The sequence below is a fragment of the Ictalurus punctatus genome, chromosome 19 (assembly GCF_001660625.3).
Source record: "Ictalurus punctatus breed USDA103 chromosome 19, Coco_2.0, whole genome shotgun sequence".
NCBI classification, from domain to species: domain Eukaryota; kingdom Metazoa; phylum Chordata; class Actinopteri; order Siluriformes; family Ictaluridae; genus Ictalurus; species Ictalurus punctatus.
The window spans coordinates 24,886,925-24,904,268 of record NC_030434.2 but is presented as its reverse complement, the minus strand read 5'-3'; the positions used below and the strand labels follow the sequence as shown (position 1 = coordinate 24,904,268).

At 40.4% G+C, this 17,344-nt stretch overlaps 2 protein-coding genes and 1 gene segment (V, D, J or C); 2 read left to right on the top strand and 1 right to left on the bottom strand.

Annotated features, from left to right (window-relative positions):
* Positions 1-1,287: 1,287 nt before the first annotated feature.
* LOC108262182 (immunoglobulin kappa variable 1-39-like) lies at positions 1,288-1,754 on the top strand. The segment is given in 2 exon segments: positions 1,288-1,336; positions 1,435-1,754. Coding segments are annotated over 2 exon segments (369 nt in total).
* Positions 1,755-7,852: 6,098 nt separating this feature from the next.
* LOC108279649 (Ig kappa chain V-III region MOPC 63) lies at positions 7,853-14,826 on the bottom strand. The gene is made up of 4 exons (XM_053688454.1): positions 14,763-14,826; positions 14,378-14,664; positions 9,025-9,076; positions 7,853-8,320 (listed from the first exon to the last, which is right to left on the bottom strand). Exons 1-4 carry the CDS (start codon positions 14,809-14,811, stop codon positions 8,004-8,006), a joined length of 705 nt encoding a protein of 234 aa, XP_053544429.1. The 5' UTR covers positions 14,812-14,826; the 3' UTR covers positions 7,853-8,003.
* LOC108279645 (immunoglobulin kappa constant) lies at positions 14,810-16,320 on the top strand. Its single transcript, XM_053688126.1, has 3 exons — positions 14,810-14,848; positions 15,082-15,133; positions 15,853-16,320. The coding sequence occupies exons 1-3, from the start codon at positions 14,810-14,812 to the stop codon at positions 16,167-16,169; spliced, it is 408 nt and encodes a 135-aa protein (XP_053544101.1). The 3' UTR covers positions 16,170-16,320.
* Positions 16,321-17,344: the final 1,024 nt, after the last annotated feature.

Sequence of the window (17,344 nt, the reverse complement as noted above, 5' to 3'; positions counted from 1 at the left end):
CCCAAAGGTCATTTCTCTCCTGATCCGAGTTTTTGCAGGATCTACTTAAACTGACCCTGAGGTCCAGGCAGTGGCAATGGAAATGGAGTCAGGTACTTGCAGGCGTACCCTCTCAGGTGTCTCCAGGTAGCCCATTAAATTAATCCATGATGCAGAATGGACAGGAAAATTTTAAGAAAAACATTTTAAAGCAAATCCATATACAATAAGGTCGTCATCATTCATACCAAGCTGTACATGGTGATATAGTGTACACTCCCTGAGAATACGAGTCCTGAACTGACCCAGGCTGGTAATGCTGGTGGTTAGGGACTGAACACAGGTCGTATAAACAGGGGAAAATGGTTTAATGAGGTCTATATTCATGTTCTGTTAAAGCCCAGTTACTACTAGGGTTAGGGTTAGATATTTCAGCAAGTCTGAAAATGAATACTCTACCTGAACACTGATGCTATGCACTGACTGTAGAACGGCAGCTGTTTTTTCTCTGAATATATTGTCCATAGTAGCTTCAGTAAAAAAGCAACTAGTTATGGTCAACTCCTACTTATTAAACGTCTACGTGTTTACATTCACACGAGTCATTCAGCAGCAGGGTGCAGTGTGATAAACACAGTCAGTGCTGAAATCAGACAGCTCCTAAACAGCTGGAAATTCCATGTACAATAGAGTTCATGATTCCAGCTGGATCCAGGACTTTATTGGACTATTTTGGTGTAATTTCACAAAGTTAGGAATACTCTGTACCGGTGGGATTGTCCTCCTGTGCTGATGCTCCTGTCTCAGACTAAATAAAGTGAATAAAGTGTAAATATAAGCAGAAGGAAAGTTTCAGACAGTTTTTCTGTAGTAGTGTTGAAGACCTGGTCAGTGTTCCACATTTAAAAGAAGGTGATGAATTATGCTTAATTTCATGACTGTCATCACTGTCTGTGTCATACAGAGTTGAAGTGTCGAGTCATGAAGGAGCTCAAACTGGAATTTTGGTAAAATGAAGAAATCAAAGTACAACAGACACTTAGCTTCACACAAACAGACTGATTTAGTGTTTAACCTGAGAGAGAGAGAGAGAGAGAGAGAGAGAGAGAGAGAGAGAGAGAGAGAGAGAGAAAGAGAGAGAGCAGTGAGGTGTAACTGAGATTTGCATTAACAGGACTGAAGAGTTTCATTTCTCCCAGAATAGCAATTGCCAGTCCATGCTTCAGTGCTCTGCGAGTGTTTATAGCCCTGTGACTTTAACACTTCATGACTGAGAGCTGCTGCTCAGCAACTTCACCCACAGCAACCATGACTTTGATCAGCGTCTTCATCTGCACACTGGCCCTCTGGACTCAAGGTGAGAGTTTAACATCAACTCACAGCCTCACACACTTCATTTCATACGAATTCTACACCACTTTACAGCATAGAAACACAATCTATGTTTCTCTTCAGGATCCAGAGGTCAGGTGACTGTGACTCAGACTCCTTCAGTGCAAACTGCTGATCCAGGAAAAACAGTCACCTTCAACTGTAGAACCAGTAGCAGCGTGTATGGTGGTAGCTATCTACACTGGTACCTGCAGAAACCTGGAGAAGCTCCTAAACTCCTGATCTACTATGCTACTAGCTTACAGTCAGGAACTCCAGCTCGTTTCAGTGGCAGTGGATCTGATACTGACTTCACTCTGACCATCAGAGGAGTCCAGACTGAAGATGCAGGAGATTACTACTGTCAGAGTTACCATAGTGGTTATGTGTTCACACAGTGTTAGAGCGCCGTACAAAAACCTCGGTCAGTGAGAGTGCACAGAGAAGCACTGCTGCAGCTGGGAGCGACTGCAGGTGTTGAGCGGGAGGATGTGATACAGCACAATGACACACACTGTGGACGAGAGAAAACACACCACACTAACTCACTAATGCACACACACATCTGTGAGAGGAGTCCACCTTTCTCTTTATTCTGCTCTGCATGATTATGTCAGTCACACTGATGGACACATAATGCAGTCAGATAAAACCATAAAGTACTGACTCTACTGCTGAGACACTGAGACTCCTCTCTCATTCTCCAGAGTCTCTGTGTGTTTCTCCAGAAGAGACTGTTATTATCAGCTGCAGGACCAGTGTGGATATTGTCTGAACCTTCAGAAACCTGGAGAAGCTCCTAAACTCCTGAAACACCAGGTATATCAGCATCAGTGTGGGATTCCACCTGGTTTCAGTGGGAGTGGATTATGGGACAGAATTTGTAAAAGTCACTTGAATATGCAGGAGATCAGTACTGTCAGACACAACTCATGCTGGTGTGGTCAACAGCTGCTCATAGCAGGGTCGCTGATCTTCATTTGATCATTTATTCCATAATCACTCCTTTTTGTTCATTTTGATCCCAAACTTTCTATAAGAAAGATATCAATTCTGTATCTAATACAGTTAGGGTTAGGATTACACTGATGTCCAATAACGGCTGGTACTTCTTTTAAACTCCTCACCATTACATCGAACACAATAATGGACTGAGCCTAGCTTACCTTTGTGCACTTCTCCAGTCCTACTGACCATTCCACTCTCTTAGAGCGTTTTCAGACCTGTAGATCTGTGATTTGTTCTGAAACGGGGACATAAATTGTTCAGACGTTTCATTTTGTCCTTGGCTCGGTTTGCTTTCACAAGGCAATTCAAAATCGTCCCAAAATGTGTTTATGCAAGTCAGGTGTGAGGAACCGAATTGTAAACGAATACAGATTGTTTTGGTGCGGATCCGAGCAAGATTGCAGTGTTCATATATGTCTAAATGAACCGAACCAAGGGAGAAAACACACCAGGTTCCGAAACAAACGCTCCAAATGAGCCAGGTGTGAAAATGCCCTTAGATCTGCTGACTCGGGTCTACTTTCCACTGCACACACACACACACACACACACACACACACACACACAGCTCTAGTTCATGAGCACTACCTCTAAAAATGCTCATAATATTTGGAACAAGACACACTTCTTTACACAACGCTGCAATACACACACTCAAAATTTATATTAGTAGTTACTGTATGTGGTGATGTCATAACTGATTTAGTCTGTAGCCACGCCCACATCCCCAGTTTCCACCCATGACACCCATTCCAGCTCCCCAAGTTCTGATCTTCTCACCTGTTACCAGTTCATCTCATTTACTATAATGTGTGTACCGCTCTGTTAGTTACTCTCATTGCTAAGTCTTATAATGTGTATTATCCTTGCTCTGGTTTTGAGAGTCTTGCTCTCTTTGTTTCTTTTAAGCATCCTAGAGGCAGCCTTTATTTTGTCACATATACATTCAATTAGAAAATATTTTATTCACATTTCCCAGCATGTTAGGAAGCTGGGGTCAGAGCACAGGGTCAGCCATGATACAGCGCCTCGGGATGAGAGAGCGTTAAGAGCCTTGCTCAAGGGCCCAACAATGACAGTTTGGTGGTTGGGACATGAACCCCTGACCTTCTGATTCATAACAGCAGTAAACCAAATATAAAGTCATTAAAAATATTTCTAGAGACCATTTTTAAAAACTGGAAATGGCGACCTGCAATGAAAAAGTATAGTTGAAAATATCAAGTGGGGGACTTCCGGCTGAGCATGTAAGTGAGAAGGCACGAGTGGAGTGAGCTCCCGAGCATTTTATCTTTTAATTGTATTTTTCAGGCAACCTGAATCTTTTCTAAGACATTTGTTGCGCTCCTTTTCAATTACTCGGTCCACGACTATAACCAGAAAGTAATTCTGAAAGACTACGGAAACCTAAATCTTCACCGAGCACGACGAGTCCTGGGGACAAGCTACCGGTGGATTTTGAAAATCTCCGCACCACTTTAATAGCGGCGCTAACATCTACCATCGCAGTTCAGGTGAAAGCAGCTATCGACTCCGCTCTGGCCCCAGTTGTTGCGTCGTTTGAGAGTTTGAAATTGGGCACTGAATCACAAAATTGCTGCTCTTGATATTTGGGGGAGATTTAAACTGTGTTATTGACCCGGTTTTGGACAAATCTAGCGCTGTTGCAAAGGCTCCCTCTGCAATGGCAAAGGTGTTCTCTGAGTTTATGGTTCAGAATGGTTACATTGATCCGTGGAGGTATTTTAACCCCACGGTGAGAAAATATTCTTTTTTTTCTCACGTACATAAATCGTTTTCTCGCATTGATTACTTTTTTATTAATAACTCTCTAAGTTCTCGAGTTGTAAACTCTGAATATCTACCAATTGTTATGTCAGACCATTTTCCTCTAAGTCTTGACATTCTTCTACCTTCACATCGCGCCTTTCGTCCACCATGGAGGCTTAACTCTCTACTTCTATCCGATTCAGCGTTTTGCAAGTATATCTCTACTTCAATAGATGATTTTCTTCTTACTAATCAAACTGATTCAATCTCTTAGTCTTTACTTTGGGAAACTTTAAAGGCCTTCTTAAGGGGACTGATAATCTCTTATTCTGCACATGCCAATAAGCAACGCAAGGCTAAGAAAAAAGAAATATCGGATAATATTCGAGCCATTGATGACCAATATGCTCTAAACCCGACCCCTGAGCTGCATAAACAAAGGCTTAATTTGCAGGCGGAGTTCGAGTTGTTATCGACAGGTGAGGCGGAGAGGCTGTTGTTACATACACGTGGCAATTATTATGAATATGGAGATAAGATGGGTCGGTTGTTGGCTCACCAACTGCATAGCCGAGCGGCTTCGAGCTCTATCACTCAGATTATGCAGTCCAGTAGTGCATTGACCTCAGATCCTATAGAAATTAATTCAACTTTTAAAAGTTTTTACTCCTCTTTATACTCAGCTGGATCTCCTGACAATTCAGGTAACATGGACTATTTTCTTGGAAATATTAATTTTCCCAGAGTTGACCCTCTATGGGAATCTGAGCTTGACAGCGCCATCACCTTAGATGAGATCACTAACTCAATCAACTCATTGCAATCTAGGAAATCACCTGGCCCGACGGGTTTCCTGCCGAATTTCATAAGAAATTTCATGTTGTATTGGCCCCATTACTTCTGGCTGTATTCGAGGAATCCTTAGAACTAGGGACGCTGCCACAAACATTGAGACAAGCGTCTATAACTCTATTGCTCAAAGATGGGAAGGACCCGACATTATGTCATTCGTACAGACCTATTAGCCTCCTCAATGTTGATGTCAAGATTTTAGCCAAACATTTGGCCTCTCGTTTGGAGGGGGTTCTCCCTAGCATTATTTCAGAGGAGCAAACCGGGTTTATAAAAGGACGGCATTCCTTTTCTAATATTCGTACTCTACTTAGCATTTTGTATTCAAAACAAAACAGCGCCTCATCCGAAGTGGTCATCTCTTTGGATGCAGAAAAGGCATTTGATAGGATCGAATGGGAATATCTTTTTACGGTGCTAAGGAGGTTCGGCTTTGGGGATGGACTGATGATATGGATCTGTTTATTATATGTGGAACCGCAGACTTCCATATATACCAGCGATGCTAAATCTGACTATTTTACTCTCACAGGGTACACGCCAGGGATGTCCTCTGTCTCCCTTACTTTTTGCTATAGCAATTGAGCCTCTCTCGATGGCGCTTAGAACTCTTCCTGTATTTCAGGGTATAATCCGCAAGGGAACTGAACATAAACTAGCCCTATATGCTGACGACTTACTACTTTATGTTACAGATCCGATTGCATCTAGTCCTGAGATAATACGCATATTAAATGACTTTGGGAAATTTTCCGGGTATAAACCTACAGAAGAGTGAATGCTTACCATAAACCAATCTGGCCAAAAAATAAAACAGACTGAAATATCTTTTCATTTGGAGGACTCAAAATTCAAATATCTCAGAGTTAATGTCAGCCGTTCTTATTCTGCGTTAATGGCGGCGAATTTTACACCCTTAATTTCCTACATGAAGTCGGCTTTCCAAAGATGGGCAGCTCTACCATTATCCCCTCTTGGTAGAATAAACACAGTAAAAATGAACATTCTTCCAAAATTCCTCTACCTTTTCCAGTCCATACGTTTTTTGTTTTTTTTTACCCAAATCTTTCTTCAAGAATATAGACCAATTAATCTCCTCTTTTGTATGGGCAGGGAAAATTTGGGGGGTTTCCAAATTTTCACTTCAGAGGAGTCGACTAAGTGGTGGCCGCTCCTTGCCCAATTTCATGTATTATTATTGGGCGGCTAATATTCAGAAACTGGTGCTCTGGGTGCAGGCCCCCTCTCTTCCATGGTGCCACTTAGAAGTGAAGTCTTGTACTTCAACCTCCCTCCCTGCTATGGTGTTCTCCTCCCTTCCTATAGCCCTTTCACAATACACGGATAATCCCTCTCTAAAAATTTTCTATCAGTTTCGCCGTCATTTTAAATCCATCTCGGCCTCAACCATGACACCTATATGTAATAGCCACCTCTTTCTCCCCTCCTTTATGGATTCCACGTTCTCTTTGTGGGAAAAGAAGGGTCTGAAACGCTTTGAGGATCTTTTCATTAATAATCTGTTTGTGAACTTTTCTGAATTATCCTCGTCATTCAGCCTGCCTCCGTCTCACGTATTCCGTTTCTTTCAAGTTAGGCATTGTGTCTCCTTCCTATTCGCTGGTTTTCCCTCCTTACCTACAAAGTCTGCATGGGAAGAGGTGTTCTAGCTGAATCCTAATAAGGGTGGCATTATTTCACGGATATATGCAACGATCTGTTCACAGGACGATTCTTACAATATCAAAACCATTAGTGCTTGGGAGGAGGAATTGGACCTGGAGCTTGAGGATGATTACTGGGGCAGAGCGTTAGATAATATACGTACCGCCACGTCATGTGCTAGACTTAGTTTCATACAATTTAAAGTGGTCCATAGAGCTCACCTCTCTAGTAGTAAACTGTCTAATATATATCCCAATGTTCCTGACATGTGAAAAACGCAAACTTTCGCCGTGTAACCTGAGTCATATGTTTGCAGTTTGTCCCAAACTGCAGAACTTTTGGAACTGTTTCTTCAAAACTCTGTCCGACATTCTTAAAATCAAATTAGATGTCTGTCCTTTAATTGCCATCTTTGGTGTTCCATCTCAGCGTCAGCCTCTGAACCATAAAAAAGCTAGTGTTGTGGCTTTTGCATCGTTACTTGCTCGGCGCAGAATACTGTTGTATTGGACCTCTCCACAACCCCCCTCTATATCAGTCTGGCTTAAAGATTTATTCTTTTTAAAACTTGAAAAAATCAAGTACAACATCAGAGGCGGGGGTGACTCATTTTTGGGAAAATGGGCACAATTTATTACCTACTTCAATGATGTACGCACCCTGGTGGTGGACTGAGGAGAGGTGGACTGTAATTCCTGAACATTTTAACCTTTTTTTCTTCTTTTTTGTTGTTGTTGTTATATTGGGTTTTTATGTTTGTTAGTTTTTTTTTTGTTTGTTTGTTTGTTTTTTTGTGTTTGTTTTTTCTCCGGTTGTTTGTTCATTGTTTTTTTTGTGTTTCCCCCTTTCTTTTGGTTTTGGCTGTGGTTGTTTGTTGGGGTTGTCGAGTGGGGTGTTATGTAAAATGTACATTTTCAACAAAAATTCTATGATAAAAAAAAAATTCTAGACATTATTACTGAGTGAGAGAGAGAGAGAGAGAGAGAGAGAGAGAGAGAGAGAGAGAGAGAGAAGTGAGGTGTGAGATTTGCATGAACAGGACTGAAGAGTTTCATTTCTCCCAGAATAGAGCAGAAACTTCACCAGATGTTCAACTTCCTTCAGTCAAACTCACTGAAGCACAACACACAGCACTGAATCTACAGCTAATCCCACTCTCTCATCACACTGATCATCACTATTAACTCCAATAAAAGAACACACAATGTCCAAAACTCAGCTTTATTTCAGCAAAAACTACAGGAAGAGCAACAGGACAGTGAAGAGAGTAAAGACAGAAATGTCAGCATTGTGTAGAATTGAAACTCTATTGTAGATGGATCATAAGCAGCTCTATGTTAAACTCTATCTTGGATCCACTAGCCTTCACACTGACTCTTTCTGAACGTGACCGGATGATCGACGTTGTTATGGGAGACCCTACAGCTGAACTCCTCCCCCTTTTCCCAGAGGTCTTTGCTGAGGGTCAGGGTGCTGCTGCGGCTGTAACGGCCGTTCTTCTCTTCTTCTGCGCTGGTCAGAACCTCGTTCTTCACCTGTGAGCCGTCCACTGTCCAGCTCACCAGCGCCCCCTGTGGAGAGTAGCCAGACAGCAGGCAGAGCAGCGAGGCCGATCCCTCAGACAGCTGCAGAGGGGACGGAGGGAGCAGAGACACGGAGGGAGCTGTGGTACCCGCTGGAGAGGAGAAACACACACACACACACACACACACACACACACACACACACACACACACACACACACAATTAGAAGTGATTATGAAATATTTCTGTAACTTTGTGGAACTGTCTGATCTTACAGAGTAATTAAGTCTAATCAAGTCTGACTTCATGACTGAGTTTCATCGAGTACTTTATTATTTGACATCAGTTTCAGTGCAGAGACAAAACAAACATGTTCCACACTGTAATTTATCTGGGAAAAATCATTTTTTATAACAAGTGTTATTACTTTATAATTCAAATCTTCAGCATATTTAACTGCAGCAAATACAAATGTAGCTGATTACAGAAATATTCATTGTTTAACACAAACACACACAGCAGCTTTCATCTGGATTTTACATCCGCACAAAGTAACTCTATTTATTAAATGTTTATTATAGAGGAACTGCAGAGTTATTGCATGTCGAATATATAGCGAGTGTGTAATTATTACATATTTAACATCAATAATTGTAGATTTGTTGAATGTTCAAGAACATTGATATGGGATCTGTTCTGATACTGAAATGTGATCCTCATCAGAGCTTAATAATACACAATAACATCAATGATGCAATTATAAACATAAATAATCTGTTTAGTTTAAGTTTATTTATTCATGTAATTAGTAATGAACTAAATGGATTTTGTGTTAAAAGAAGAAAACACACTTACTGTTCACCACGAGTTTGGAGCCTCCACCAAAAGTCCACCACAGTGATACATTCTAATGAAACCATCGTACAAAAACCTCCATCACACTGCAGTGCACACACACACACACACACACACACACACACACACACACACACACACACACACACACACACACACACACACACACACTTTGCATTGCCAGTCCATGCTTCAGTGCTCTGCGAGTGTTTATAGTCCTGTGACTTTAACACTTCATGACTGAGAGCTGCTGCTCAGCAACTTCACCCACAGCAACCATGACTTTGATCAGCGTCTTCATCTGCACACTGGCCCTCTGGACTCAAGGTGAGAGTTTAACATCAACTCACAGCCTCACACACTTCATTTCATACGAATTCTACACCACTTTACAGCATAGAAACACAATCTATGTTTCTCTTCAGGATCCAGAGGTCAGGTGACTGTGACTCAGACTCCTTCAGTGCAAACTGTTGATCCAGGAAAAACAGTCACCTTCAACTGTAGAACCAGTAGCAGAGTGTATTATGGTGATACTCTTCACTGGTACCTGCAGAAACCTGGAGAAGCTCCTAAACTCCTGATCCATGATGCTACTAGCTCATACACAGGGACTCCAGCTCGTTTCAGTGGCAGTGGATCTAATACTGACTTCACTCTGACCATCAGAGGAGTCCAGACTGAAGATGCAGGAGATTACTACTGTCAGAGTGTACATGAGATCAGTGGTAGCTATGTGTTCACACAGTGTTAGAGCGCCGTACAAAAACCTCGGTCAGTGAGAGTGCACATAGAAGCACTGCTGCAGCTGGGAGCGACTGCAGGTGCTGAGGGGGAGGATGTGATACAGCACAATGACACACACTGTGGACGAGAGAAAACACACCAAACTAACTCACTAATGCACACACACATCTGTGAGAGGAGTCCACCTTTCTCAGCTGTGGACATACAAACAATTCCTCATCATTCTCTTTCACTGCTTAGTAATTATCTTTATCCTGATTTAAATAATTAAGAAAGTATTTATTATATTTATATTTTGTTGCATATATGATTTACCAAAACAGATATTTATGATTAATATCAAACAAACACTATTGTAGAGTTAATATTTCTATAATAACTTTAATATTCATTAAATAGACTCACATTATAGAGCTGAGAAAGACATTTAACTGAACATATCTTTATAGAGGCTGTTCCAATGCAGTAAGCCATGCAATAAGAAATTAAAGAGCAACAGAAGCGGTAGAATAAAAGCAGTACAAAACTGTCTGGTCACCAGCATCTTCCACTGTCTAACTAAGAGAGTCTACCTGAGCATATGGAAGACACCATATTAACTCATCAGGTGACCTGGAGCAAATGTTCAAATAAAAGTCTTACGCCAAAGGCCAATTAATACAAATCAAAAATAAGAGTCCCAAGAAAACAAGGTTTGATACTGTGTATAATAAATAATATATAATAAATATAATGTATATTTATACCGTAGAAGTCTGCATTCTGATTGGTCAGAAGGTGTCGATTACACATTTTATAGCATTGTAGTCTGATTCTTAAAAAGGACTTACTTTGGATTTTATATAATGAATCTGTGCAAAGCAGCCTACAATATTGGTATCAGTATAGTTTGCAAAAGTTATTTACAAATAACCAAGACATCAAGGGTAATTCAACATAGGTGGTACTTTTTGCATATCTTTTGCCTGGGAAAGTGCGTGTAGTGTACATTTTATAGCCTTAATCTTAAAGCTAATTAAATGCATGGTGATTAAATCTACAATTATAAATAAAAATATATAAAATGATTTTACAAAGTGCAAACAAGCCCTGGAGCCAGCTGGAGGTCAACAGTGAATTTATTTATGGTGTTACACTGCACCCTAGTGGTTAATGGGTCATATGGAAGAAGAAACTTCAGACTTTAATAATTAGCAGTAGTATATTCATTTGTTCTTTTAGCTAACCTACTATAGTAAATTAGGCAGAATATTCAGAGAAAAGTTACAAAAGAACAACAACAACTACAGAGATTCTGATGATTGGAAGGCGACCCTCAGTGTGCCCTCAGGTCCCTATGGATATTTGGTAATGCTATTTGGCGTGCTTAATGAACTCTCTATTTTCCAGTCCGCCATTAATGATGTAGACCTGCTCAGAGAATTGTGATTGCCTACATACTAGATGAGTATTTAATGTAGCCGAACTCCTAATCCAGCCAATCCAGCACATAAAAAAAGATGCTGGACCTTTTAATAAAAACAATCTCTTTCTCAAAGCATAAAAAACCCCAAGTGCCACCTTCCTGGAAATGTCAAGATGATGCTGTCATGGACAAAGCCAAGGTTCAAGCAGTAGCAGAGTAGCCCACTAACTTAACTTTCCATTTATGTTAATGATTCGTCAGAAACTGCAGCATCATTGCAACCCCTCTCACATCACTCCTTACAGGAGGATGACAGGAACTCTTCTGCAACACCAGCGCAGAACATCCTAAAGCAGCGTTTCAAACTCACTGTAGGTAACAGGACACATTACACTTATATCAAGTGGGCTGGGAAAAAAATCACTTTAGTAGACCAATAGCATCAGCAACTCCTCTTAAATGTGTTATCAGCATTTATCTGCTACATTCATAAATCTACAAACTACATACAGATTAACACACGGCAGTTTATTTAAAAAAAAAAAAAAAACACCTAGGGTTAAGGTGCTAAGTAAACTCTAAGTACTTACATATACACAAAATTATTAAAAAAAAAAAAAAAAATAGTGATTGCATTGTTTTCACCCTCCTGCTGTCAGACCCCTAAATGAGTTCTTTTGGAAAGAGACTTGGTTACAGAGCCAGAATTTGAGCTTACTAATAAACATGTACTTTTCATTATCAGATTGTTAGGTGGTGTTTATGGCCCTGAGTTTATTGCTCCAGTCTGCCCCCTGGTGGAGAAGTAGAGACTAGTAGTAAGAAAACGTGAAAAGACAAACAAGTACAAAAGAACTCTTGGGTGTGAACATACCTGTGCTGCAAAAGAGAGTACACTCATAAATACAGCAGAAGTGGCAGACAGTATGATTCCCTTAAAGAAAATAAGTGGACGAATAAATTAGTCCCAGTGTAAAAGATAACAGATGTTGGCATTTAGCAAAAACGCCGGTGACTAGCCATGTCAAGTCCACTTGCTAAAACTCTCTTTACGACTGAAATATAAATAGAATACACAGTAATTCAATAATGTCGCTTTGCTGATCTGATACTTATACAAAATACTTGTGTATATTCTCTCATTATTTCACTGATAAACATTTTTGGGCAAAGCATACAGTAAGACACATTCCTCTTTCTGCAAAAAAAAAAAAAAGAAAAAAAAAAAACACCCCAGAAACAACAGAAACCCTCATAGAATTTCTAATGGTTTTAATTGTTATAATGGGAAGTGTAATGGTTTTAATGGAAACTGTAACGGTCCTTGTGGTTCTCTACTGGTAATTTGTTGCCATCTCTTGATTGGATGTTATGTCTAGTGGATACCATTAAGGACCGATAATGGCAATGATAATAGTTTTAGTGTTTAGCTGATGGTTTGTAATGGTATTTCTAGTGGAAACCATTAGCATTTCTGTGATGGTAGTTACAGTTACAGACTGACGAGGGAGCCACAGGTAGTTGAAATTCCTATAAACACATCAATATCAATGTAAAACCCATATAAAAGACAGGAACAACTACATTTAATGATGCAGGTAAAATAAAACTACGTATTTGGTTAAATGAATTTAAATAAAGAATATACAAGTAAAGGTGACTTTACACTCATTACACGTCGCTCCACTGAACGTGACATGACAGACATAGCACTTGATTAATTTAACCCTTTACGTCCCAAGCATGAACTCAGGAAGTTAGATCAGTGAAGTATATACACATTAAGATACAGAGGTTCAAGTTTAATAGTTCCACTTTACACTTTGTGTCACTTCACCCGTATTCACCCTACATAAGATACAAAGGCGAGTGTGTGAACAATGTCGCTCGTGTTTGCTGCTGCTTCTGCACGTGCACAAAGTCACGTGTCAAGTATAAACCAGGCTCCTCTGCTACATGACGATTCGTATCACACCACACCAGCGTGGATTATTTTCCTATATCAACATGCCTGTTGTGTTTTATTCCCTCTATATGTATGTGACAGCGGAAAGAGATTCACCCTTTCAAACACACCTAATTATTTTATAAAAAGCTGTGTCAAGACCTGCAAGTTCACTCCTCCCACTAGACGGGTAAACCAGTGCAAGGAATATTCCTTTGGTTTTTACTCACTTACGTTACCCATGTGTTAGTGACATAATACAATGTTCAAGTTTTACTGTAGTCCGACATTATACATCTGGAATTTAAAAAATATGTCGTGGTGAAGGCTTTGGGTCACAGGAAATTCATAAAGGCCATTTGAGGTCATTTGCCCAAAAAGTTTAGGAACCCCTCAGGAACCCCTGGCCTAACTTCTCTTCTCTACAAACACAATCAGCGTTGCAAGTCACGTAATAACGTGGTACGGTAACATGGGTGTTTCCAAAATGTCTCACTGTACCAAGCTACTGTGCAAGACTTATTGTGTTTGCAGAGAAGTTTGATGATCGCAGCAAGTCTGATCATGTTCCTGATTAAATATGGAGGATTAAGGGGGCAAAAATATTTGCATGTTTATTTATTACAGTTTACAACTTATAGAAATGTAAAGTTTGTTTATAATATCAATTTATAAATGTATTTTGTCATGCTTTTAAATAATTCTCTGGTTTAAACTGACTTGTGAATGCTACACTGAATTAATCATTATCTAATGGTTAATAATTATTAATTAATCGTTAATAAATATTCAGTTAATTGTCAGTCTCAACACTATAAAGAAGCTCTATTTAATGAACATTAAAATTATATAATAAAATATTAAATCTATAATAGTGTTTGATATTAGCCATAAAGAACTCTTTTGGTAAATCATATATGCAACAAAATATAAATATAATAAATACTTCTTTAACTTTCTAAATGAGGATAAAGATAATTACTAAGCAGTGAAAGAGAATGATGAGGAATTGTTTGTATGTCCACAGCTGAGAAAGGTGGACTCCTCTCACAGATGTGTGTGTGCATTAGTGAGTTAGTGTGGTGTGTTTTCTCTCGTCCACAGTGTGTGTCATTGTGCTGTATCACATCCTCCCCCTCAGCACCTGCAGTCGCTCCCAGCTGCAGCAGTGCTTCTCTGTGCACTCTCACTGACCGAGGTTTTTGTACGGCGCTCTAACACTGTGTGAACACATAGCTACCACTGATCACATGTGCACTCTGACAGTAGTAATCTCCTGCATCTTCAGTCTGGACTCCTCTGATGGTCAGAGTGAAGTCAGTATTAGATCCACTGCCACTGAAACGAGCTGGAGTTCCTGACTGTAAGTAAGTAGCCAAGTAGATCAGGAGTTTAGGAGCTTCTCCAGGTTTCTGCAGGTACCAGTGTAGATTGCTACCACCATGCACACTGCTACTGGTTCTACAGTTGAAGGTGACTGTTTTTCCTGGATCAACAGTTTGCACTGAAGGAGTCTGAGTCACAGTCACCTGACCTCTGGATCCTGAAGAGAAACATAGATTGTGTTTCTATGCTGTAAAGTGGTGTAGAATTCGTATGAAATGAAGTGTGTGAGGCTGTGAGTTGATGTTAAACTCTCACCTTGAGTCCAGAGGGCCAGTGTGCAGATGAAGACGCTGATCAAAGTCATGGTTGCTGTGGGTGAAGTTGCTGAGCAGCAGCTCTCAGTCATGAAGTGTTAAAGTCACAGGGCTATAAACACTCGCAGAGCACTGAAGCATGGACTGGCAATGCAAAGTGTGTGTGTGTGTGTGTGTGTGTGTGTGTGTGTGTGTGTGTGTCTGTGTGTGCGTGTGTGTGCGTGTGTGTGTGTGTGTGTGTGTGTCTGTGTGTGTGTGTGTGTGTGTGTGTGTGTGTGCACTGCAGTGTGATGGAGGTTTTTGTACGATGGTTTCATTAGAATGTATCACTGTGGGTCACTTTTGGTGGAGGCTCCAAACTCGTGGTGAACAGTAAGTGTGTTTTCTTCTTTTAACACAAAATCCATTTAGTTCATTACTAATTACATGAATAAATAAACTTAAACTAAACAGATTATTTATGTTTATAATTGCATCATTGATGTTATTGTGTATTATTAAGCTCTTATGAGGAACACATTTCAGTATCAGAACAGATCCCATATCAATGTTCTTGAACATTCAACAAATCTACAATTATTGATGTTAAATATGTAATAATTACACACTCGCTATATATTCGACATGCAATAACTCTGCAGTTCCTCTATAATAAACATTTAATAAATAGAGTTACTTTGTGCGGATGTAAAATCCAGATGAAAGCTGCTGTGTGTGTTTGTGTTAAACAACGAATATTTCTGTAATCAGCTACATTTGTATTTGCTGCAGTTAAATATGCTGAAGGTTTGAACTATAAAGTAATACTTGTTATAAAAAATGATTTTTCCCAGATAAATTACAGTGTGGAACATGTTTGTTTTGTCTCTGCACTGAAACTGATGTCAAATAATAAAGTACTCGATGAAACTCAGTCATGAAGTCAGACTTTATTAGACTTGATTACTCTGTAAGATCAGACAGTTCCACAAAGTTACAGAAATTTTTCATAATCACTTCTAATTGTGTGTGTGTGTGTGTGTGTGTGTGTGTGTGTGTGTGTGTGTGTGTGTGTGTGTGTGTGTGTGTGTGTGTGTGTTTCTCCTCTCCAGCGGGTCCCACAGCTCCCTCGGTGTCTCTGCTCCCTCCGTCCCCTCTGCAGCTGTCTGAGGGATCGGCCTCGCTGCTCTGCCTGCTGTCTGGCTACTCTCCACAGGGGGCGCTGGTGAGCTGGACAGTGGACGGCTCACAGGTGAAGAACGAGGTTCTGACCAGCGCAGAAGAAGAGAAGAACGGCCGTTACAGCCGCAGCAGCACCCTGACCCTCAGCAAAGACCTCTGGGAAAAGGGGGAGGAGTTCAGCTGTAGGGTCTCCCATAACAACGTCGATCATCCGGTCACGTTCAGAAAGAGTCAGTGTGAAGGCTAGTGGATCCAAGATAGAGTTTAACATAGAGCTGCTTATGATCCATCTACAATAGAGTTTCAATTCTACACAATGCTGACATTTCTGTCTTTACTCTCTTCACTGTCCTGTTGCTCTTCCTGTAGTTTTTGCTGAAATAAAGCTGAGTTTTGGACGTTGTGTGTTCTTTTATTGGAGTTAATAGTGATGATCAGTGTGATGAGAGAGTGGGATTAGCTGTAGATTCAGTGCTGTGTGTTGTGCTTCAGTGAGTTTGACTGAAGGAAGTTGAACATCTGGTGAAGTTTCTGCTCTATTCTGGGAGAAATGAAACTCTTCAGTCCTGTTCATGCAAATCTCACTTACACCTCACTTCTCTCTCTCTCTCTCTCTCTCTCTCTCTCTCTCTCTCTCTCTCTCTCTCTCTCTCTCTCTTTTACATGAAATAACCTTTTCAAAAACCATATCATGTACCTTATTCTGACAGTAATGAAATTCTACCTGACTGTATGTCAAAACTCTTGTAGAAACAATTTTTAGTTGTTTTAAATTATATCTCTCTCAACCAAATTTTCCTTTGGTTCCAGTTAGATTACAGGCTACAAACATTGAAACTTATTGATCCCTTTTATCAACCATGTCTAACAAAGAGTAATTCATCCATCCGTCCATTTTCTATACCACTTATCCTTCCGTGTCGCGGGGAACCTGGAGACTATCCCAGGAGGCATGTGGCAGAAGGCGAGGTACACCTTGCACAGGTTGCCAATCCATCACAGGACACAATCACATACACATTCACACACCCATTCATACACTACTGACAGTTTGGACACGCCAATCACCCTACCATGTATGTCTTTGGACTGGAGGGAGGAAACCAGAGTACCCGGAGGAAACCCCCGCAGCACGGGAAGAAGATGCAAACTCTGCACACACAGCGCAGTGGTGGAAATCGAACCCCCAACCCTGTTGGTTTTACGTGAACATGCTAACAACTAAGCCACCTTGCACCCAACAAAGAGTAATGTAATCCATAAATAAACCATTAAATTTCATAATTCACCTTTCATCCTTCACTTCAAGCCTAATTCATCACCTTCTTTTAAATGTGGAACACTGGCCAGGACTTCAACACTACTACAGAAAAACTGTCTGAAACTTTATAAGCAGAAGGATTTACACTTTAATAACTTTAT